General features: G+C 36.8%; 1 protein-coding gene across 1 annotated transcript in view; it reads right to left on the minus strand.

Moving 5' to 3' along the window:
- Positions 1 to 24,061, minus strand: part of GBE1 (glucan (1,4-alpha-), branching enzyme 1) — a 171,129-nt gene that overhangs the window by 123,409 nt on the left and 23,659 nt on the right. Inside the window, exon 2 of the mRNA XM_010567636.1 lies at positions 7,977 to 8,146. Coding sequence (XP_010565938.1) covers positions 7,977 to 8,146 — 170 coding nt within the window. The remainder of the gene's footprint in view (positions 1 to 7,976; positions 8,147 to 24,061) is intronic.

A 24,061-nucleotide genomic window follows, 5' to 3' on the forward strand; every position in this document is an offset into this window, starting at 1 on the left:
ATCAGTAATCAAAAATATTATCTGCTGTGCAACAAAGATCATCTTCTCTAACGATATATGGACACCTTGAGTTTCAGAGAAAGACTAGGCTGCTTTCAAAGTAAATTGCTAGTTGCTCTTACACAGCTGTTTAATCCTGAGAACTGCCAATCTTTAAGGAACAAAACTGAAAGGCACAAATCAAACAGGCTAGACAATGTGACAAAAATAACTATGTAAGACAAATATTCTAGTACCTATTCATTTTACAGTAGAGAACAATGTCAAAACCAATGAAGACTTTATAATAAAACATTCCCCATGCTCAAAAACAGAAATACAATTAACTCAGTACTTTATTTAGATGATAGTTTTTAATCACAATTAAGGTATTTGGATAGTGCAGACAAAATACACACATTAACAGAAGGAAAATATTTACTAAACTATTGCTTGCTTAACAGCAGAAGAGCTTGTATATTAGTAAGATGTAGACGGGTCTTCCCCCTTGGTTTTACTCTGAAGCTTCAATTGAAAAAATAATTAAAAAACAGTACTAACATCTACTAAGACTACTAAGACCAACATCAAACAAACAATATCTTAGCAATAAAGCAATCCTCCTTAAAAGAACATTAAAACCACAAACACTATATATAGTGTTTGTACACTATAATACATATATTTAGTTTATTCCAGGGAATCTTAAAAAAGATGTATTCTACATGACTAGGATTTGGGGACTTGGAAAAAAATAGAGTTAAAACTGAAATTTTCTTTTAAACGGCAAACAGCCAAACTGTGTGAAATAAACAATTTGGGCAAAAAATGGGAAAACAGAAAGAAGATGAAAAAAGTAACAAACTTCTTAAGAAGTTGAAAGAAGACTGCTTTAAGGAACCTGTTAGGATTTATAATAGTCAAGACCTTCCATCATGGTTTAACCCCAGCTGGCACCTAAGCACCACACAGCTACTTGCTCACTCCCCCACCCGGTGGGATGGGGAGAGAATCAGAAGGGTAAAAGCAAGAAAACTCATGGGCTGAGATGAGAACAGTTTAAATGATTGAAATAAAATAAAATTGTAATGAAAAGGAAAATAACAAAAAAAAAAGAAAGAAAACCCAAGAAAAACAGGTGATGCAAGTGAAAAAATTGCTCACCACCAACTGACCAATGCCCAGACTGTTCCCAGGCAGCAGCCCCCAACCTGCCTTCCCCCTAGTTTATGTACTGGGCATAACATCACATGGTATGGAATATCCCTTTGGTCAGTTTGGGTCAGCTGTCCTGGCTGTGTCCCCTCCCAGCCTCTTGTGCACCCCCAGCCTCCTCGCTGGCAGGGCAGTCTGAGAAGCTGAAAAGTCCCTGACTTAGTGTAAACACTGCTCAGCAACAACTGAAATATCAGTGTGTTATCAACATTCTTCTCATACTGAACCCAACACACAGCACTATACCAACTACTAGGAAGAAAATTAACTCTGTCCCAGCCAAAACTAGGACACCTTCTTATGGGAATTACCACCAACTCTTTCAACCTTCTTCCTCCCCATAGATATCTGATCATCTGCATCGCTTTTCATGAAACTCTTTCCAGTTGAGCTGTACCTCTTTATTACACTGCCAAAACTGAACCAAACATGCTAGGTGATGACTCACTAATACTGAGCAAAATGAAGTTAGAGCAAAAGTCTTAGGCACAATCTCTATAAAATTCACTGGGGGAAACTGCCTGAAGTCGAGTTCATTACGCATACCAAAACCACTGAATTCTTACATTATTAAAAAAAAATTCTCATGACCTCTGTTACAACCACCTCTCTTCCCTCCTTTAGGGGGAAGAATGGTTGCATCTCTACCCCTTTAGGCATCTCTGCTCTCTAGAGGCAGCTTTAACAATTCTGCCCAAGCTGCTTACACTTTCCCCTCCACCTGCTAGCAATACTGGATGCTCCTCTTAACCCTTCTTCTCAGCCACAGTCCTTCATTACTGATGTTCACAGTTCATGACTTAAGAATAAATGCAAAGCAATACCCATCTGTCCCAGACAGTCCTACTTAAAAACCTTTGTTTACTACTTACCCCTAGAAAGGAACTTATTTAGGAAGGTTATAAAAAAAAATATTGCTTTGTATTAAGGCAAGAGGCATAAAAAGTTAAAACACCCTGAAAACTGAAGGCTTCCTTCAAAGAAACAGCAGCTCAGGCTTCTCTCAGTTTTATTGCTTAGTTTTCAGATTTTTTGGCAAAACATAGCCAAAAATGTCTCAAGGGAAAAAAAAACCAAACCCAACCAACCAAAAACTGAATAGCAGACTATTCAGAAGTTGAAAATGTAAAGGCAAAAGAAATACCTTAGTTCGAGAACAGGGACTTCAAAGACTCTGCTGATAGCTACCAACAGAAAAAGACTGAGAAGATTACCAGCAGAAGTTCAAATAATCAGCTTCAATAGGTTTTAGGAAAAAAGGACACCATCATGGAAAACCCATAAGCCATAGACAAAGACAAGAGCTTCTTTACAAAAGTTCAGGCCTCATATGTCTTAATCCAACACAGAAGACCTCAAATAGCCTGGTTCTTTTAGTTTCTCTCATCTCTCATTAGATCTTCCAAACACAGCCAATTATTTAAACATTACATCCTACCTCAGCAACATGAGGCACAAGAGAACTTCTTGCTCAGAACTACACCCTTAGCATGCTGAAGAATCATGAACTGAGCTTTAATCTAGAACTGAATTCAAATTATAATAGCTTGGATTCTACCATTTGTCATTAAAACTCAATTCCAATGCAATACTTCCAGCTAAATCTTAAGTGACTTGTTCCATCTCCTGGTTTTGTTTTCACATTAGCTGTATGGCTATACACTTGTCATGTGGCTCACAACTTAACTTGGAGTTTCATATCAGAAATTAACACTCCTCTTGCTTCTCATAGGGGAAAGGAATACTTCTTGCATATTGACCAAATCATTCACTTGTTCCAATGTAAGAGCTGATACATTAGTGCAATGTTTTAACTATTTTTTCAAAAGTGAAAAAACTTCATAACCTGAGGTTGAATTCTCCAGTGCAATAAACTCATCTCTTAGAGCAATTTTATTTCTACATTCCACATACTTCTGATAAACTGAAAGATGCTCAAAGAGAATAGAGTCCAGCAAGCATTCATACAGCTTCCTTGAGGAAGATACCAAACAAAGAGCAGTTCAGACAAGGGAAGGGGCATCAAAATCCCACTATCCCACAAAATGCCTTTATACCATTTGCTTGGAATAAGAAACCAGAACGTAAATGGAGATATTCTCTAAGGACACTATACTGTTCTACGTAGTAGCCAGTTAGGTCATCTTCCTTCAACATTGCCCGATTTCCAACAGCTCAATAGCTGGGTCATTAACATAATCTGCTTAAAAAGTGATTAAACAGCTCAAACACTGACATACAAACAAACTTCTCAGATAGGATGTCTCCCTGGATATTAATAGCAGCTTATAATTCAGTCAACTGCCTTCAGTTGTCTGCAGCCACAGAAGTATAGCACTCATGAAATCTAGGTATTTTCCTATTAAAATCTTTGAAGAAAGTAGTAAGAAGTTCAGTATCACATCATAGTAGTATCTAGACTCCACTTCAGTAAAAGTTTGAGTCAAGTCTGGGGAAACAAACAAACAAAATCAACATTCTAAGATATGAAAAGTTTCAAGTCAGCTGTCAGATATCCAGATTATGAGGGCTAGTGGCTTAAATTCCCCTGTCTTTGCTCTGAAGGAAGCCTGTCAAAACTTAAATAAGAAATAAAACTTCCCCCAAAACCAGCCACCCCACCCTCCCGCCCCAGCAGAAGCCTTCCCCACTAGTGCAAGAAAAAGGAAGCAGAAACAAAACCAAACAGACATTCCAGAGTGATCAACATTTTAGATCTAACATTAGCTGGGAGGGAAGGGAAGGCAGAGAAAAACAAAAAGGGAACTGAAGAACAGAAACCACAAGTATGACAATGTATTATATCAAATACTGACTCACAAATTAGCATATACATACTTAATCTTTCAAGCTTCTTAAAGCCAGTAACTTTTTTTTTAAATTAAAATATTGTTTACAGATAACCTACTGAGTCTCTGCATGGCCAAATATTTTTTTGAATGTTCTAATTCCCAAAGAAATTCTGTGGGCTACCCTGAAAACTTGCAGTTCAGTGACTTACTTTGAAATAGTCGATTGTAAAGTAGCAATAAATTGCCAGTAGCCACCGAGTTCCTCAGCATACAGCAAACAAATAAGATATTCAGTGTGTTATCACTGAGATTTTTTAAGGTAGCTATAATGTTGATCCTGCTAGTATCAGAAATTCAGCTGACTAATTGCCTCATACACTCGATTTACTGAGATGCTAAGAGTACTGATCAACAAATCTTAATGGTTCTGGACGTTCATTTAATACTTTTCGGATAGAGTAAAGCATCATACCAGAATACCAACAGATATAATATCTTTTTCTCTCTAATTATGGAGTTTCAAAGAAGAGACAAAAAAGAACTCTGGAAGTATTGGGATTTTCTTCCATTTGTGTTTTTCTTTCTCCAATCCAAATACAGATTTGTGTGCTATTACTAGATTCCAGCTTTTTTCAAGAATGCACAGTGATACCAAGAATTATTCTATAAATACGAGCCATCTCATTCATTACAAGTGTCTCAGAATGAGGTACAAAAATACCATAATTTGGGCCAAAATATCTTAATATCAAAGCTTTCATTGTCTGCTATAAGGCATAAAAGTCATTCACAAAAAACTTTACATTTGCAGGACTGAAGCTTCAAATGTATACAATTACAGAAATAAATTAGTCATGTTTATTTTAAGCACAGTTCACAATAAAGCTATTATCAACTATTATCAGCTTAATAATAAATTCTGAAAGAAGTTTAAGTTCTCTGTAACACAGCCTGCACTTGCCATTATAATTTTTACTAGTTTTTTGATCCTCGAAAACTTATCAGATTAAATAGCAGGGACTAACATTTTGTGTCAATTTTTGTGTCTTTCCATCAAACATCTAAGAGATTTGCAGACAACAAAAGTAAAAAACTGAGAAAACACTGCTATCCCCATCTCCTTACAACAGAGAGAAAAAACAAAGCATGAATTGACTGGTTTTATGTTCTATACCATCATATTTCAGTTTAAATGACAGCAGCTCTTTAGGTTTTAAGTCCCATGTTTGTTTCTTTGTATAAGATTTCCAACTTCCCCCCATGGTTCAATTACATATCTCTTTATAAAAAGTTTTATGAAAAAATTCTTATTAAAAGCAATCCTGACACTTACTTTAAATACAATATAATCATAAATTTAGTTTGAGACTTTAACCTGCTTGAAAACTTAAAGGAAGGTTAAAGGGATTCAGTTTTAATTAAACATATCTGTAGCAACCTGAATCTAAATCTTAGGGTTTAGCAACCCAATTTCTCATCAGAATATTATTAAAGCTCATCTGAATTGAATGACAATTTTCCATTCCTCTAGGCTTTCTGAGTACATTATCTTGCCCTGTGGGAATGAATACGTTCTTGTGACTGATGAATATGATATATAGGACAAACACAGTTTTTCCACATTAAAATGAATTTCTTTTTAGTCTTTTGACTTCTTACTGCCACATGTCATTAGCATCTAGATACAACTACTCTAAGATATTAGTCCTAAATTTCTGCTTCATATCATATATTACATGAAATATTTTAAATGAAGTAGAGTTTAGAAAACCATTCCAGTTTTTAGCTACTATATTCTGGTATATGTGCACTTCCCCCCCTAGTCTGCCAAGCCAATTTACAAGTTATATCTTCTTTTCAAAATATTAGACATTAATTTCATTAAAAAGTCTGGTTTTAAAATGGCCATCTGTTACAATACATACTTAAAACAAACGCATTCTAGTCTCCAACTGTGTTGAGTAATTTAACTTAAAGACTATTATACCCATCACAACACATAAAAACCTTGAGCAATGGGTGGGGTTGCAGTGAGTAGAGGAGGGGTAAGGAGGAGAATCTTCTGTGTGTTTGTACATATAAAGTTGAGCTATTAAAATAACCTCATCTCGTCTTGCAGCCAGTATTGATAGCTGAAATCACTATTATCTAGCAGTAGGTGAACTACACTCATGATTCATTATTCAGTTTTGAATCAGAGGACATATGCGATTCCCATATTAAAATTCAAGTACTACACTAACCTATTTTATCAATGTCTATTTCAATGAAAAGACAAGGAGTATTTCAAGGAAAGCTACTCTATCATTCACTAGGTTAACCACATCAAACAGGATCATGGCTGAAAACAGCATTGCACTAACTTTTCTGTTTGTCTTCTGCATCAAAACCAAAGTATTTTTATAAAAATAATCATTTTCTGTAGACTCAAATTATCACAGTGAATAGTGGACACAGACCCTCCCATTGAGTTCTTAAAGAAAAAGAGAAAATAGAAATTTCTGACAATTAAAATAGATGTATTTTATGACTGTTTGGAAACTGAAGCACAATGTGAGTATTTAAACTCTTTTGCTTATTCTATTTATTAGTGTATTGATCTTAGGACTATTGAAAAAAAACCAGTACTAAAACAGATAGCAATGAAGCACTAAAAAAACCTTAGCAATGGATCTGAAAAACACTGCCAGGGTAGTCCATTTATTTCTGCGCACATTTTCACAGAAGCTTAACCACAGTACTTCAGAAAGCACCACCAGATACTACTATGGCATATGTAATGAGTCTTATCATTTTGAAGTTATACAAGCACATACAATTTCAAGTTTATGACTTCTTTCCTCAAATACAGAGTTTGTCCTTTTAATAGTTTCTTCAAACAGGGCTAAGAAAGAAGGCAAACTCAACATTTAACTTTCTGTTTAAGCAGAAGTAGTTAACTGCCTCAAATTGGCAATTTATATACTTTTTGGTAATATAAATACACACACTGAACATTCACCAGATCAGTATTTCCACAAAACAAAAGTTGGATAAATAACACTGCATACTTCTGAAATGCAGTTAAATGAACAAAATCATTTCACAGATAAAGTCCCAGTTCACTAAGAGCCAGCAATGAAATTCCTAGTACCTTGATAGACTAACACCTAATCCTGAAGAAGGGATAGAGTAGAGAGATGAAAGGGAAAAAAAGAACAAAACTCCTCAAACACCCCCCCCAAAAAAAAAAAAGAGAGAGTAAAATTAGTATTACAGGATTTAAGAGCAAAAATGCATGTCACGTCCATTTAAGAATTTGCAGAACATGATTTGAGTGTAGCGAGCATTCTGAATAAGGAGCAAATTTATAATTTTGTCTCAAGTTCAAAGGGAATCATCTTCCTGGTTCTCAGAGTAAGCAATGCAATTACTCCATGCAATCCTGCCACCATCCTGTTTTGCTACCATCCTTCCCTCTCCTCCCCTCAAAACAGAGCACCACCTATTCTTTCACAAGTAGGTAGTTTGATTTTAGGATACCATTTTCCAGCAGGACTTTTGTCTACACTCTCATGATGAGTGGGAATTCCAAAGGGCCTTGGTCCTTGGGCAACACTGTTGTTAGATCAGTAAAAGAAGATAAAGCAGATTATTCTACTGTTATTTCTTCTCCTCTGCATACAGTTTTATAGAAGCTTAACCGTAGAGCTTCAGGAAGAACCTCAGGTGGCTTAGACATAGCCTAAAGTTGCAGCGTGATCAGACTAGAACCTTTACATTGCCTTATGGGTATTTAAAAAAGAAAAGATATGCCTAATACTGACCATACAATAGAAACACATACATTCTTAGGCTACTGCAATGTAGAGTAAAATATTATTAGATTAAGCTGTGACATGCATTTTTACTATCAGAATTTCATCATTGCTACAAAATTGTCTTTAAGTGAAGAGGATACTCATCTGAAACATAGTGCAGGAAAGAAGAAATATTCCTAAAAATACTTACTGAAGTCACCTGCGAGAAACACTGCTTCTGCTCCCGGTGCCCACTCTTTGCAATATATTCCGCCATCAACAAATTGGTTAACGCCAAAGGTTTTGTAACTTTTTGAAAATTTATCAAGGCCTCCTTCATTTTCCTCAATGTTCTTCAAGCGGTTATAAAACAGAGAATACCTTTCAATGAAAATAGATAAAAGATTTTTTTAGAAAGTTTAGTAAGTGCCTTGCATTAACAAGTGTAAGAACATTAAAAAAATATTGAGACACACCATCACACTACATCCTAAACCGGTAGTATCAGATTCACCGTCCTCTACAGAAATAGAAAAAACATCAAATACAACCATACAATTTTTCCATGGTTGTTACACAGTGCAAAGTTGCAATCTTCACGTTTGTCTGTATTTTCTCTACTTTATGGGAAGTTTGCACTTTTAAGTCTAAGACTACAACTCCTGATTGGCAGTCAAGAAATCATAGTATAACTACACAACAGGAAAACTTCACACTCTGAATAGCCTAGCACTTTTTCCTCCATCTTATTAATATCAGCCATAGGCCTCCTAGGGAGAATTGTATAGGCCTGCTACATCTCTCACAGCCAGTTTTAATAAACAGACAATCTCAGGACACTGAGAAGTCTGCAGTACAGCATATAAGTATGGAGAAACTAGTCCGACACTTACAGAAAGCAGCTCCTTCGGCAACCTCTTTACAGAGACCATCAGCAAGACTTTGCAGTCCCCTGACACTTCAATGATTTGGAAAACAAAATTACCACTTCATGGAAGTAATTATTTGGACCATACCCTACTTATACCAGTAGGGATTGAAATCATAGAATCATTTAGGTTGGAAAAGACCTTCAAGATCATTGAGTCTAACCATCAACCATGCCCACTAAACCATGTCCTGAAGTACAACACTCACTTTTTGAGTATCTCCAGGGATGGTGACTCAACCACTTCCCTGGGCAGCCCATTCCAATGTTTGACAACACTCTTAGTAAAAAAATTTTTCCTAATATCTAACCTAAATCTCCCTTGTCTCAACTTGAGGCCATTTCCTCTTGTCCTATCTCCAGCCACCTGACAGAAGAGATCAGCACCCACCTCACTACAACCCCCCTTCAGGTAGTTGTAGAGAGCAATAAGGTCTCCCCCTCAGCCTCCTCTTTTCTAGACTAAACAGCCCCAGTTCCCTCAGCTGCTCCTCATAAGACTTGTGCTCCAGGCCCCTCACCAACTTGGTTGCCCTCCTCCGAACACACTCCAGGAACTCAATGTCTTTAAATGCCCTAAACCTCTAACGTAAGAATTTGCTAGTAACAGCTTGGAGGTTTTCAACACATTTTCTCAAAGAAGCTCCCGACAATTCAAGAAACACACATCAGGTATACAATATAAACAAGAGGGTCAACTTTAACTCCTCAGATGTGAGCTATTATGTGAAGAAGCAGAGCTAAAAGCTTCAGTTAAGCATTTAATTAATGCTAACTGTATGGGGGTTTTGTTTTAGATAAGAAATCCCCAATTTAAATTAGAAATGTGTTTGTGTTCTCCATAAATGGAAAAGTCTTCTGAAATGTATGAAAACTAACAACAATCCCAGCAAGAACATCTTGTCTGCCTCATTACACTTACTTTATTTTGAAAAAGGAAATAGAAACAGTAAAGAAGCAAAGCAGCACTATGGGATGGCACCTTATTGGTTTAAAAGAAAAAAAATAAAAGAGGTAGCCTGTTTGCAGTGTCAGGACTTTGACCCCGCTCCGTGATTTGTTTTAAAGTTTTGTTTTAGAATTAGCCCTTCATTAGTTCAAAGTAGAAGATTAAAATGTCTGTTTACTGGTTAAGGTAAAATAACATTACTTGTATTAATTTAGAGTACTATGACTGCTTTCAAGGTTCATCTCCCAGCAAGTTTTTATTATTAAGACTGATGCTTACTTTTAAAGACAGCAAGATTTCAAAATGTCTCAGGATACACTATAGCAAATATACTTAAATCTTTTGCCCATCCACCTGCATCTTTCCTTTAAAATTTGCTCATGGGTATAATCCTCAGAAGTGCCTTACTAACTACTAATGCTCTGATAATCAATTTCATTTATAGTTCTTGAGGAAGAATATTTTGTAAGATTTCCAAGTATAAGTTTATTACATATATACACAAACCCAGTTGACTGACTTCAGTTTGAACCAACTGCAATCAAAGATTTATAAATAAAATTTAAATACAGAAACACAGAGCAAGTCACAAACAGCCTCAAAAGTTCAACATATGACATTGGGTAAAGTCAAAATTACTCCATTATTGAACAGTTCTCCTTGGGAAAAAAAAAAGTCTTTTGATTTGTATAACTTTAAAATTTAAGCCTTCCTTTAAAATATATCAGTTCTATTATACAAGAAGGTAGTGCTATCTGCAAATTCCTATTTCTCAGCCATACCTAAGCGGTTTCAAAATTGCTGCCTGTCACGTGAATTTATTTTTAACTAGTTCCACTGCTGCTGAAGCAAAAACCCTTCTGTATATGCTATAGGTAGCTGTTGTAACTCCAGAAAAGATCTAACTGAAGCAATGAGTTTGACACACTTGAAATAGAAAAGGTGTTCTGGAATAGGTTATCTACTTAAAATTAATCTTTTTCTCCCCATTCTTGGTACAAATACATATTCACAGCTTTAAGAACACCTTTGTCTGGATGGGGTATTTCCCACATTCATGAAGAAGTGGACGAAGTGGTAAGCTTCATCTTTAAACAAAAGTCAGTCATACAAATCTTTGAAAGCTGAAGAAGGAAATGATACATTTATTAACAGAGAGGAACAGCAGGTCACAGAGAAGGACTGAAATCTCTGCAGAAAAGAAAAAGGCTATCATATACTTCATATAACCTGGAGGCACACGCATGCTGATGGCCTACTGCTCTTCCTCGATGAGTCCTCCCTGGCAAAGAAGAATCAAGCCCATTCATCTCATTCCAAAGAAATAAGCATCAAACAAATTCAGGATTTGAGAGTGGCTTTATGGGGTCGGAGGAATGACAATGGACTTTCAGAAAGCAATTATGTGATTTATATCTTTGGGAAATATCACTGACAGTAATACACACGTTGTAAGCTCTGGATTCTTGTTACAGAAGCACTGAGAGTACATCCACTGTTTCAATTTTTGTCTTTCAGTAAATTCAAAGTTTAAGCAAATAAAGACACCATGACACTTAATATGTGAAATGATGATGAGTATTGCTGAAAAAAAAAAAAAGATTACTCTTTTTGCTCACTTTGCAATAGTGGTGAGCAAGATTACATGCTCAATAAAAATCATTTATTTTGGAGGATGGGCAGGGTCAAGGAAGGGAGCAGAGTTGAAAAGTTGTTGACCGGGGATGTAAAACACTATTACAATAATAGCTTTTTATATAGGACAGATTTTGAACAAGTAATACAGCATCATGTACACTGAGTAACAATGCTCCTTCATTTTATACACAAGGACACTGCTTGTCACAGAGCAAATTCAGGTTATTACTGTTGCATCATCATTGCAGAAATCATGATTTTTGAAACTAGTACTCTCCATAATTGTTTAATTTATAATCTAGAAAGCATTCAGATTTAATTTTTTTTAACCACCTCCTGGAATTATCAAATATAGATTTGATGTTTGCTCAAAATTCACAAAAAAACCACTAGCTTCTGAAATGGATCAATTACTTGTGTTTCATCTCCCGAGAGGAGTTTTTAGAATAGTTCACAGCACATCTGGGCACAGAACAAGGTTACTTGTCATAGAAGGTCTTGTAAAACAGCAGAAGCATAGTTCTGTATCCTGTTGCTGCTTTAAAGTTAAGCACATGCTCATGATCCAGATTTAGGAAACTTAAGGTTTTGCTTTCACATAAATTTTGGCTTTCATTTCTACATTACTGAAGCTTGTTAAACTTTTTTTTTTATCTTCCAAACTGAAACCCTAGGATTACACAGAAAACAACAGGAAAAAAATTTTGTTCAGCAATACCAAAGATTTAATATTGTTCACTAATAGCATCCCAATGTTTAAAGAGAAGAGACAGACATGAAATTTTTAAGACAGCATTCGTGATCCCCTCTTAACACTGAAAGTTATGTCATGTTCAGTTATGCATATATAATCACATGACATATATAGTCAGACAGGCTCTGGACACATGGGACACATTTCAAAGGTGACACAATCTTGTAAAATTCTGGAGATGTGAACAGAGTCAACAACAGCGTCCAGAGCAACAAGTCAGGACAAAAGGCTGACTTCTGCCTTCATACTTCTCAAGTGTTCACAGCTTAATGAGCAACTGCAAAGTCATAAGATTTTTCTGCCTACTTCCCTGCATTAAAGTTGACACTGAAGAAGATTACAAGGTAAAAACTGTACCCAGGTATCCCTTGAAAAGTACAACCATTACCTTTGGGGAAAAAAAAAACTAAATAGAGCAACAACAGGATCCACAGAACTTCAGGTACAGAGGGTCTGAAGTAACTGGAAAAAAGTTGTACATTAAGTTGCTCACTATGCCCAGGTACAACACCACACATCTGACAAGTGCAGAAGGGGGCTGCTTTTGGTGTATTCCTTGCTCCTGGAGTTAAAAGCAAGTTTTTTAATTCAAGTTCCATATCCATTCATGTCACCTCTGCTAACAGACCAATAGGGTTTAAAACTAAAATACCAAAACTAGATGTTTTCATCAGACTTACTGGAAAGAAAAGACTTCACAGTCTTAGCATTTCCCCAAGCACACAAACACCCAGCTTGGAACAAGACATTTGGTAACAGAATAGCTCTTCTACAGCAGCTCCCCCCAACCTTCACTATTTCACTGTGAAACACTGGTAATGGTAAACATCATTTGAAACAGGGTCACAACAGTCTTTTCCTATTGTTACATTCATAATTTGTAACACAGCATTGCTTTAAATCCCATGCTTTATATGCAGCTTTGTTTAAAGCCCTACAATGGAAGTGTAGGAATTGGCTGACTTTCTGTAAAAGCAGGATTAAAACATCAAACATGAATTAGTATAATGGCTATCCAGAAAGCAAGTATCTTCCCAATAAAATAACCTTCATAGTGAAGGAGCAAAGACAATATTAACTCAGAAGCCACTTCCACGGTTTATATTTCAGGTGAGCTCTTATTCCTCACACTTCTATCACTAAAACACCCTCAAATATTTTGTCTTATGGATACCTAGAGATCTAAAACTTGTACAGTAGAAGTATACAGTTATCAGAGAAAAAGATAGCCTGAAATCTTTCAATTCATTGCAAAGCTATACAGTTCTTATCCAAAGAAATAATATTCTATTTATTTGATAACCATGGTGTATACAAAACCCTCCTGATGCTACAGTTCCTATCACCACTGACTTCATTCAGCTATTGATGCCATTAAAAGTCTCAGGCACATATTAAAATTAGTAGTTTCAATATGGAACATAAGAATAAAAAAGTTAGGCCTCCCTTTCCTCCCCAAGGTCAACTGCCTTAGTGAAATAAGACTTTTGGCAGACTATTGAAGTAGTCTGACGGTAACTCAGAATACTGAATTAGGGCTCCACATAAAGCCTTCAAGTCTTTATTCTTCCAAGCAACCAGAGATACTAATTCCCTCCTGGCCACCTGATAAAATGACAAAAGGTACTCAAATATTTTAAACTTTTAGATTTAATCAGACAAGCTTCAGTTTCTTAGGCATCACAGTAGTCTAAACAAACTACCATAACAGCCTTAGCAGCATACAAGATACACTCATTTAACCTGTCTGGTGCTGAACTCCAAGATGGCTGCAAAGCTTCAAGACATTTTATGTCCATTCTCATACCTTTTTATGAAGCTGTAGTTATTGCAGTTTATAGAACAGTCAATCAGCTTAATTTAAGACCTGTGGTGTCAACGCTGAAAGTAATCATTTTAGTCCCTCTTCTGCTTATGATGCTCGTTTTAGTAGCCATTCATCTTTTAGATTCTTTTTGTCCACACCAGCTTTTGTGTCAACTTATTTCTACAATATTGGCCCCTTACTGCTGCTAATTTATTCAAAACATGAAAGCAAATAGGAAAGACTTTGATAATGGTATCTGGCATCCATATGGAAAGCCCAATTCTGCAGATATGAAAGGGAAAAGGATATGAAAGGGAAAAGGATATGAAAGGGAAAAGGATATGAAAGGGAAAAGGATATGAAAGGGAAAAGGATATGAAATAAAATGTCCAGTAAGGTACTACCTGTAGCCAAATCCTCCCATGTTCCCAATAAATACAAACATTTACAGTAATGTCAGTGTTAAAAATAAAGCTACAGTCCAAAAGGAAAGAAAAAAACCTCTCAGCTACTTAAGTCTGTTACATTTCTTCACATTTCTTCTTCTAATGTAGGTGTTCGAAAAAACTAAAATATCAAAAGCAGAAAGGGAAAAATAGCTTGTTTTCTACCCTTCCTCCTCATTTAAACAATAAACCTTAACAAAAAAACTGGTTTAGATTTTGAGATACCACTTATCCTATTTATTGGCTTAATCCTGAAGCCTCTTAGGGGAATGCTGCCTCTTATTTTCAACCCACCACTCTTCCCTTCCACAGAAGCAGCTGTATCAGCATTATTGTAAAACAAGGAATAAGAAAGCAAAGGGGCCATCAAATCCTGCCCTGTACCATCAGTGACCATCAGACCATCATGAACAACCCTATTAATAAAATTACTGAGGTTTCTGAACTCCATTTTCAAAACTGTCTTGGGTCCCCCTACACTTATTACTATGACTGGAAAACTGTTACAGTGCTTTGCGGAAATCATAGGATCTTCCCAACATCCCCACACAGCAGCTCTGTTCGAGGTCTAACATACCATCACCCTGTGCTCCAAAATTACACTGACATGAGATTCTTCTGCAGCTTTCCAGTAATAGTACTAAGGGGTAAAGAACAGGGCTCTGCTGACTTCTCTGAGTATTTTTAGTTTGGGAGTTTTGATTTTAAAGCATTCATACATCTTGTAAACAAAAATGCAAACCATCACACCTCTGGAATGATATTGAGATTGCATGCTGTGCTCAGAGTTGTTGAATGAAGCTCACTGTGACAGTGCAGGAAGACTGGGGCCAGTGGTGGGGAAAAAAAAGTCGGGCAGTGTGAAATTCATGCACCTACTGATGTGGACAGACCATCAAAACATTCCCTGTTTTGATATAGACCCACTCTATCTTATGATCCCTGTGGACAATCAAAAGGGTTAAAAAACTATAACAAAAACCCCAAATCATCAATGGAGATGCACCATGCTTTCACCAACATAACACCATTTACAGATTACTTCTCTATAGGATGAGGAATAAACTGTCACAATTTTAAAAGGTTTATTTTTCTACAATACTGTATTATTCATATAAAGCCACACTTAGAAATCTGGCAAATAAGGAATTGAAAGTCGCCAGTTTTAGTTCTGACAGTCTACTGCAGGAACATGAGAAAGGATTAACAGCTGGTTTAGAATTATATACCAAGAGAGACTCAGGAGCTGCAGTTCTCCTCCTGATATCACAGGCAGTCCATTCTTTAAAGAATTATGTCAAAAATCTCGCAATGCTGTCATCAACTAGCAATGATGGGTATCATCCAAGTGCCTACATTGAACATGTAAACAGCAACCACTTCTTTAAAATACCTTGATAGCTATGGAAGAAGAAGAACTGTTGGAATCTGAAGATGTCATGTTAACACTTGGGTCAAACTTTTGTACTAAAGCAACTCTTACCACTACGCATCTAGACAAAAAATGTTCATCTGCAGCAGTAAAATTTGCCCAGAAAACCATGTTATAAAAACAGACTCCCCTGTGGTCTACCACAACCCTCAGGGTAACTAGTTAAATTCAACAAGCAACATGCTAGCGCATTTCATAGACCCTGCCTATAAAATAAGGCATTCCTGCCTCCAAATTTGATCTGATACATCTATACAGAGCCACAGGGTCCAGGCTCACTGGATCAGGGGCACTAGCTTTTTGATCTCCACACTGCAGTTCACTGTGTGCAACGGGTATCTTTAACCACCATTAGTAAATCACAGAAGTGGTAATTGCCACCTCACGAAGCACAGCTGTAAGGTCTCTGATAAAGACTGTCCACTGAGTTCTCCTGGAAAGCCAGAGTAGAATTAATTTCTTCCAAGGCAGTCAAAGCAGAAATACATGGGAATATGAAACTGGACAATCCCAAAACAATCATCACTAATAATGCTTATTTCTATTCCTACTGTGACCCCTACCACTTCAAAGAAGAAAAAAGGAAATAAAAAGATGAAAATAGAAGTTGAAAATGTAGATGCAACACCTCTGAGTACTCGAAAATAAAGAGCATGGGGCCGTTCACAAATTACCTTTTCTAATATAGCTGCTATCGCTTTGAAGATGCGGTTACAAACACTTTCACCAATACCCAAGCCAGTGCAAAGTCCCTGCTCAGATTAGCAAGTCCCCAATTCTCATCTTCTCCTTTACTCTGTAGTTAGTTATTCCCTCAAACTGTCCTCATTCAGCTGCTTAAGGGGATGGATTGAAGGAAGATAGGAGTAGGATGGATCAAGTTCTTCCTAATGCAAATTTCTGCAGTCCAGCAAATCAAATGCGTCAGACCACACTGAACTAGAATTATGCGGCAGAAGCAAATTCCTGATAGCAGTTGCTTCTTCAACTTCATTCACCACTAGTGAATCAAAACAGAAGCCTTGGCTTTTATTTCATTCTTTTCTCCACCTCTCTTTCCTCAGTTTTCATTTGCCTGTTCAGAGTATTACACAAAATAATCACACTTAAGGAAAATAGTAAGTAAAGGCACAGTAATTCTCAGGTAGGTATGATTACTTCAGTACAGGAAGTTTACTGTATTTTAAATTACATCAACTTTATAGTTTTAGATGATTAACTTGCACTTTCTGAATAGAGAAGTCCTATCCCATTCAGGTGATCTTTTTAATATACATTTAAATAGATTAAGCAACACCTGAACACATGTAACCTTTAAAGTGTTAGAAAAATTGAGATACACACTCTAGAAGTACAGGACAGTGATGGCTGATGTTTACACAGATCCAAAAAGACAATAATTTAATTTTGCTTTTCTGCAGGTTAAAAGTAAAGATAAGATCATGATTTCAGAAACATGTCACAAGAAGTCTGTGCATGGCTAAATCTGAGTTTCCCAGAGATTCTAGTTGTTCTATTAAACTTATTCACTACACAAGTACTTTGTCCCTCTCCCAAGTCAGGGCAATTTAACACACATTTTCAGCTGAAGACTAAGGACTCTGCAGGTTATCCAATGATATTTACTTCCTTTCAGGTGTAATAAAATTAACTGTTATCCAAATAATTTGGGGATACAGTTATTCCAATAAGGAACTTGCACAGTTAAACCATTTGTTACAATTCCTACCAAAGAAGTGCTTTATTACTAGTTACTAAAAAGACCACCCAGCAGAGAACTCTCTTAAGAGTGAGCAAGAAAGGCAAAAATTTCAAAAGCAACTTTTCCAATTTTTCTCTACTCTGCAGGTAATTAATGCCAACATGCAATTTTTCATTACTTCCTTTCCAACAGACAGGACAGCTCTGCTCTGCACACTTCTGGTCTCCCCAGGAGATTTCTTTAAAATTTACCCAAATTAACAGAGAGAGGGCAAGAGATTCAGTAGTGTCTACTATTGCTGAAGCCCATGAACATAGTGGCTTTTCAATAGCTACATCCAAAAAGCTCCTTCAAGTAAGTGCATTAATTTGAGTGTCCTTAGAACTTCTTTTCAACTAGAATAACTCTGTAATATTGGAAGCTACACTGGAAGTGGAAGAAGTTTTAAAAAAGAAATGCAATAGCACCCACACACACCTTCCTTCAGTAATTACTTATAATTTCTGGGCACTTTCCATGGTGAGCAAACAGATGAAAACTCCCAACTCTCTTTGGATATTCCATGATTTCAGTATGGAGAGGTAACACAGCTTTGTGTCTCAAACTAAATGCAATATCTTAAAAATCAAGAAATATTTGCTTGGGGATAATTAATGAGCAATCACTTGCTCTATTGAAAGTTATTCATACAGGACAAGTGACTGACTCAGCATCAACTTTTTTTTCAAAATATTTTAAAGTGCAGTGACACACAAGTCAAGCCCTAACAACAACATACAGGCTAGTACATAGGAGCATGACAAAACATGAAAACACAGAAAACAAAGAGAAACCACAGTCTTCCTTGATGTCCTACCAGCAGTTGCTATTTCTAACAGAGATGTAAAGACCTATAAGCTAGGAAATCTAATAAAGATAAATACTTTTCAGTAGTATTTTAGCAAGAAAATTATTTGCTTATTTAAGTTCTGGCACTGTGCTTTCTGCACAATACAGGGGACTAGAAGCAAGCCTCCTCCCTGCTTGAAACATTAGGATAACTTAGTGGCTTCAGCAGCATTTGACAGCTGTAATGTTTTTGCCATCAGCTTCATAACAAACATACACAGTGCTCAATTTGGAACCAAATGCAGGAGTGATTACAAGATGTATCAAATGCAAACTTAATGCAATCGTTTAGTAATAATTGCTCCACTGACTTATCTAAACCAATCCCACTTATAAGAACACCCTTTCCCACAATATCTAGAGGCTCTCTTACCCACATTCACATATGTTTCTTCATCTATCACCTCCTTCAGTTTATTAGAAACACATGGATGCATCTCACAGGGCAAGTGAAAAAAATTACTAGTGTTTAGAACAAGCAAGAGGCAATTTCTTTCCATCAGAAGCCTAGCAAACTACTTAAAGACATCAATTTAAGCAAGAGAGGAGAAGAAAGAGAAGCGTATACCCAAGTATTAACACTTGCTACAAGAAAGTTGTTTTGAGATAAAAGGTATACAGTTACCTTTTTTTTTAAACTAAAAGACACCCCCAAAAACCTTATGATACTAAGCTGTGTCACAACTTCCCACAACAGCACAGCTACATATTCTGTATCTGCCAAAGCGCTCAAGACAGCTTCCCTATCACGAGGGAACAATCTAAATCAAACAGCGATTACAAAATAATGGGAGTTCTATGTTTTTCTTTGTATATAAGGAAACAAATTTACCAGTAGCATACTTCATTTATTTTGTTTTACACATCTGAACATTTATCAGATAAACACTTCAGCTATGAGATTTCTCCATTTTATAGTCAGTCTCACTATTCTGCTAAGTAGTCTTAATTATGCATGAATTGTACACTAAAATCCCTCTTTTAGCTACAATAATTTGCTTCTCTGTTGTGGCAATATCCAAAGTTGACAGTTTTTTGAATTAACATGACTACAGAGAAACTCCATCATATTTGAGCAGAAAGCTACAGAAGCGCAGAGAGACAGATTTCTTTCACAAAATCAGTAGACTAAGACTGTGTTAGCTCATGTTTCATATTACACAAGAGAAAATAAACTGAAAGGTCAGTTGAACAGTTACAGCATTGCCCTTTTCCAAGGTAATCAGCAGAGCATGTAGCAAAGACGTGAACAAAAGCGTGACTGGAAAGACGGTAGCTGATAAAGAGGCTTTTGCTGCCAAAGTATGTGGGACAAAATACTGCTCTCTAAATGCCCGTTGAGGAGTGTGGCATACTGCAGGCCTTACTTCAGTAACTCTGATTTATTACTTTAATTTGAAATTGTGTTCTTGTTAAACATTCAGGTTTTCATATTGCCAAAACACACTAGAATATATAATGCTGAACATTAATCACATTCTCAGGTAAGCTACGTGAACAATATCATTATTACTTTGTAATAGGGACACAATACAGTCAAAAATTCATCTGGTTTACTAATGTATTTTTGCTTTAAGTACACAAATTCTACTTGTTATTCAGTACTATTTAACTGGAAACTGTACGGTAAATTTTCACCCCATATTAAAAGCATGTATTTATTAGTGGAGCCTTCCAAAACAGTTTCTACTCATCATATTAACACATGCTTAAAACCACCTTAATCTGGAAACAACTCACTCAAATGTTTTATTTATCAGATTTATTTTTAATGAAGCGTATCAATTCCCATTTGATTCCACTGCTAACTATTTCTAACAGACTATCCTCATATTAATAGATATCAAGGTCTAGTTAAGGGAAAGAGTCAGTGACTCCCACAGCACTAATACAAAAGTTGGAATCAAACACAAACTAAAAGCAGTTGCTACACAAGAGGCTTCAGGGGAAAAAACTACAGACCTTCTTAAGAAGAATTTAACATGCCTTTTGGTGGGCAAATGTTATTACCTCTTGAAGGTCTTCAGTAACCTGAAAGCCTGAGTCCATACCACTTCTAAAGCAATTATTTCTGTGGTAAGAACCAGCCCACACACCTCCTATGGGTTGTAAAAGCTCTGCACATAGTGACAAGATAGTCTGGACTTCAGTAACTATTTAATTTCATTTTAGTTGTTTAAATAAAGCTATTTTGAATGTTGTGGGGTTTGTTGTTTTTTTTATTAGCTTGCCACAGCAGTAAACATAAGCAGCCATCTGTTTCTTTTCAAATTTGGATTTCAAGCCTGCTGCATCAGTTTGGCTTCCACATTCTTAGTAATGCTGCAAGTAACATTAACTGGCATAAATGAAGCTCAACACAGTGCTAAGAAAGACTTATCTTTCTAAATAAACACCCAAGAAGTTAAGAATCAAATGTTTTAGTTGTCTACCAAACAGGAAAAAGCTTTTAAGTCAGAAGTCACTTTTGATTATTTCAAATAAAACACCAGATATTCCTCACTATCTTAGCCACTCAACCCACTTTAGTGGGCACATTATGTGTTAAGAATTGTTATTTCAATTTCCTAACAGAAAACTATGCAGCTTCTTTAGCTGCAATTAACCTCATTGTTTATTTCCATAAGTCTTACTTTACCTCCTTTTAAAATATGTTCCGGAAATTAAAAACAAAGTCTTGATTTAATGGATCAGATCAATGGCTTGTATATTCAAGCAGTTCACTATTTGAAAGTTGTGTTAGAAAGTTAAATAAAAACCTTTTCATCCCCTGATAACCATCAAACAAAAATCCCCCTTACTGCAGGGTTGTTTCCTTGTCAAACTTTAAACAGATTTAAATGGATAACCATCTTAAGAGGCTGTCAAAAAGATGGCTTGAGGAAAGGTACCCACAGCAACACCCAGCTTCTTTACTACCACAAACCTTGCTCCTTGTAACAGTTTTCTGCTCATCTGGCATGACCAAAAACCTACAGTATTCCACCTAATTAAATAACTCTTTAAATCCTATTAGTTTAGCCTCAATTTTAGGCTGTGCATGTATTCATACACCAGCTAAAGAAAAGGTGTTTTGTTTTCCCTCTCATGCACACAAATATACTCCCTCCCAATCTAGGTTTCTTCCTGGCCTTTAAGTATTAGTCACCCACTTTTAGATTACCTCTCTGTATTTTATTGTGAAAAAAACTTCACAGTACTCCAGGAAAGAAAAGCATGTGTGAGATTTTTTACGTATAAAGAACACATAGAAAAACAAGTATTAAACACAGGATGGGAAGGAAGGCATACTTTTGCTTTGGTTGCTAACCACTGTGCCAGTTTTGATCAGTCCTCATTGGTTTGATCAAGGAGCATTTTCTATTTAGACTCAGTAGCTGTATGGAGCTATTCATACAGACCATGCATTCAACTCACCAAGCAAGCCTGGTCTGCTAGCTGGGTTCCCTGTAACACTAATGAAGAAAAGTAGCCCTTCTAGAAGACAATTTTAAGGAAGAAAGCCTTACCTCCAGTGACTGAAAATGAAAATAAGATCTGGACAGATTTGGGGGTAGAAGGAGGAACACCACCGAGCTACTTTACTGTCCTGGTTTCAGCTGGGATAGAGTTAACTGTCTTCCTAGTAGCTGGTACAGTGCTATGTTTTGAGTTCAGTATGTGAAGAATGTTGATAACACTGATGTTTTCAGTTGTTACTCAGTAGTGTTTAGACTAGAGTCAAGGATTTTTCAGCTTCTCATGCCCAGCCAGGGCACCTGACCCAAACTGGCCAACAGGGTATTCCATACCATGGGACGTCCCATCCAGTATAGGAACTGGGAAGTGGGGGGCAGGGATTCGCCGCTGGGGGACTGGCTGGGGGTCGGTCGGCGGGTGGTGAGCAATTGCACTGCGCATCATTTGTACATTCCAATCCTTTATTACTACTGTTGTCATTTTATTAGTGTTATCATTATCATTATTAGTCTCTTCTTTTCTGTTCTATTAAATCGTTCTTATCTCAACCCAGGAGTTTTACTTCTTTTCCTGATTTTCTCCCCCATCCCACTGGATGGGGGGGGAATGAGTGAGCGGCTGCGTGGTGCTTAGTTGCTGGCTGGAGTTAAACCACGACATTTACCTTCTACATTGTCACACGAGCTTCAGGCACCTTTGCAGAAGCACCACACTGGCTTCACAGCACAAGTTTGTCTGAATTTAATTCTTAACTGTTTTCACTGAAGACAGGCCCAATAAGGAAAGCCAAGCACTCTTAAACATTTATACAGTCCATAATCCAAAGAGTTTATAATTTAGTATCAACGTACTAAAAGTATAATTAGAACTTGTGTACTTAAGTGTCGTGGTTTAACCCCAGCCAGCAACTAAGCACCACGCAGCCGCTCACTCACTCCCCCCCCATCCAGTGGGATGGGGGAGAAAATCAGGAAAAGAAGTAAAACTCCTGGGTTGAGATAAGAACGATTTAATAGAACAGAAAAGAAGAGACTAATAATGATAATGATAACACTAATAAAATGACAACAGTAGTAATAAAAGGATTGAAATGTACAAATGATGCGCAGGGCAATTGCTCACCACCCGTCGACTGACACCCAGCCAGTCCCCAAGTGGCGAATCCCTGCCCCCCGCCCCTTCCCAGTATCTAAACTAGATGGGACGTCCCATGGTATGGAATACACTGTTGGCCAGTATGGGTCAGGTGCCCTGGCTGGGCATGAGAAGCTGAAAAATCCTTGACTGTAGTCTAAACACTACTGAGCAACAACTGAAAACATCAGTGTTATCAACATTCTTCACATACTGAACTCAAAACATAGCACTGTACCAGCTACTAGGAAGACAGCTAACTACATCCCAGCTGAAACCAGGACATTAAGAAACATGGGTAACTAGTCCCAGGCAACCAAAGAAAATGAGTAAGCAAGAAGCATATGTTATTGTTGACTGCTGCTGTGAATAGTTGTATACAACAGCTTACTTCATTCGACCAAGCATTTCAACGTGTGGTCTAAAAGCTGCTTTTTCCAGACTTCAGTAAGAATGAGTACAAAGATAAGAAATACTAGTCGTTAACCAATTTGCACCATCATCTAAAAAAGAAAACTATAAACATCAAATTCTCAAAGTTATTATACTGAATATTCAAGCCTCTTTAAAAAAGAGTTCAGATTTTACACAGTCCGGCTATTCTTCTGAAACATTAAGGTACTGTATCTCCTTGACACAATCTTTAATCTGACTAAAGCTACATGAATTGCTGCATGCCAAAAAATTAAGCACTGAACTGCAGAAAGAGGACTCAGCGGTTGTTGGATTCATCCCAACCACATACCCGCTTTCACATGATTTAAGCTTATAAGTACACATGACATAGCTTCCAAGACACCTGCCTTCTGATGAGATTGTAGCTGTATTTGATGTTAGCAGGGACAGCCTGATAATCATAGAAGTCACCATTACTTTGTAGCCTCGAAGCATGTTAGCCTCTTGTCTACAACGCAACTTGTCTGTCAACATTAGGAAGCTTATGATTCAAATTTTTAATTGATATGGCTAAAGAAAATTGTAAACAAAAGAAAGTAGAGAGTATTAACTAATACTGCATTACTATGCAAGACTTAAGTCACCTACCATAAATTACTCAAGACTTAGCAAGACCGTGAAGTTTACACTAGAATTTTAAGTATCTGAAGTGATGAGGTAACTTGGGACACAGAGAAAGCCACTTGCAACAACACGGGGTGGG

The sequence above is a fragment of the Haliaeetus leucocephalus genome, unplaced genomic scaffold (genome assembly GCF_000737465.1).
Source record: "Haliaeetus leucocephalus isolate CR32 unplaced genomic scaffold, Haliaeetus_leucocephalus-4.0 Scaffold228, whole genome shotgun sequence".
In the NCBI taxonomy this organism is placed as follows: Eukaryota; Metazoa; Chordata; class Aves; order Accipitriformes; family Accipitridae; genus Haliaeetus; species Haliaeetus leucocephalus.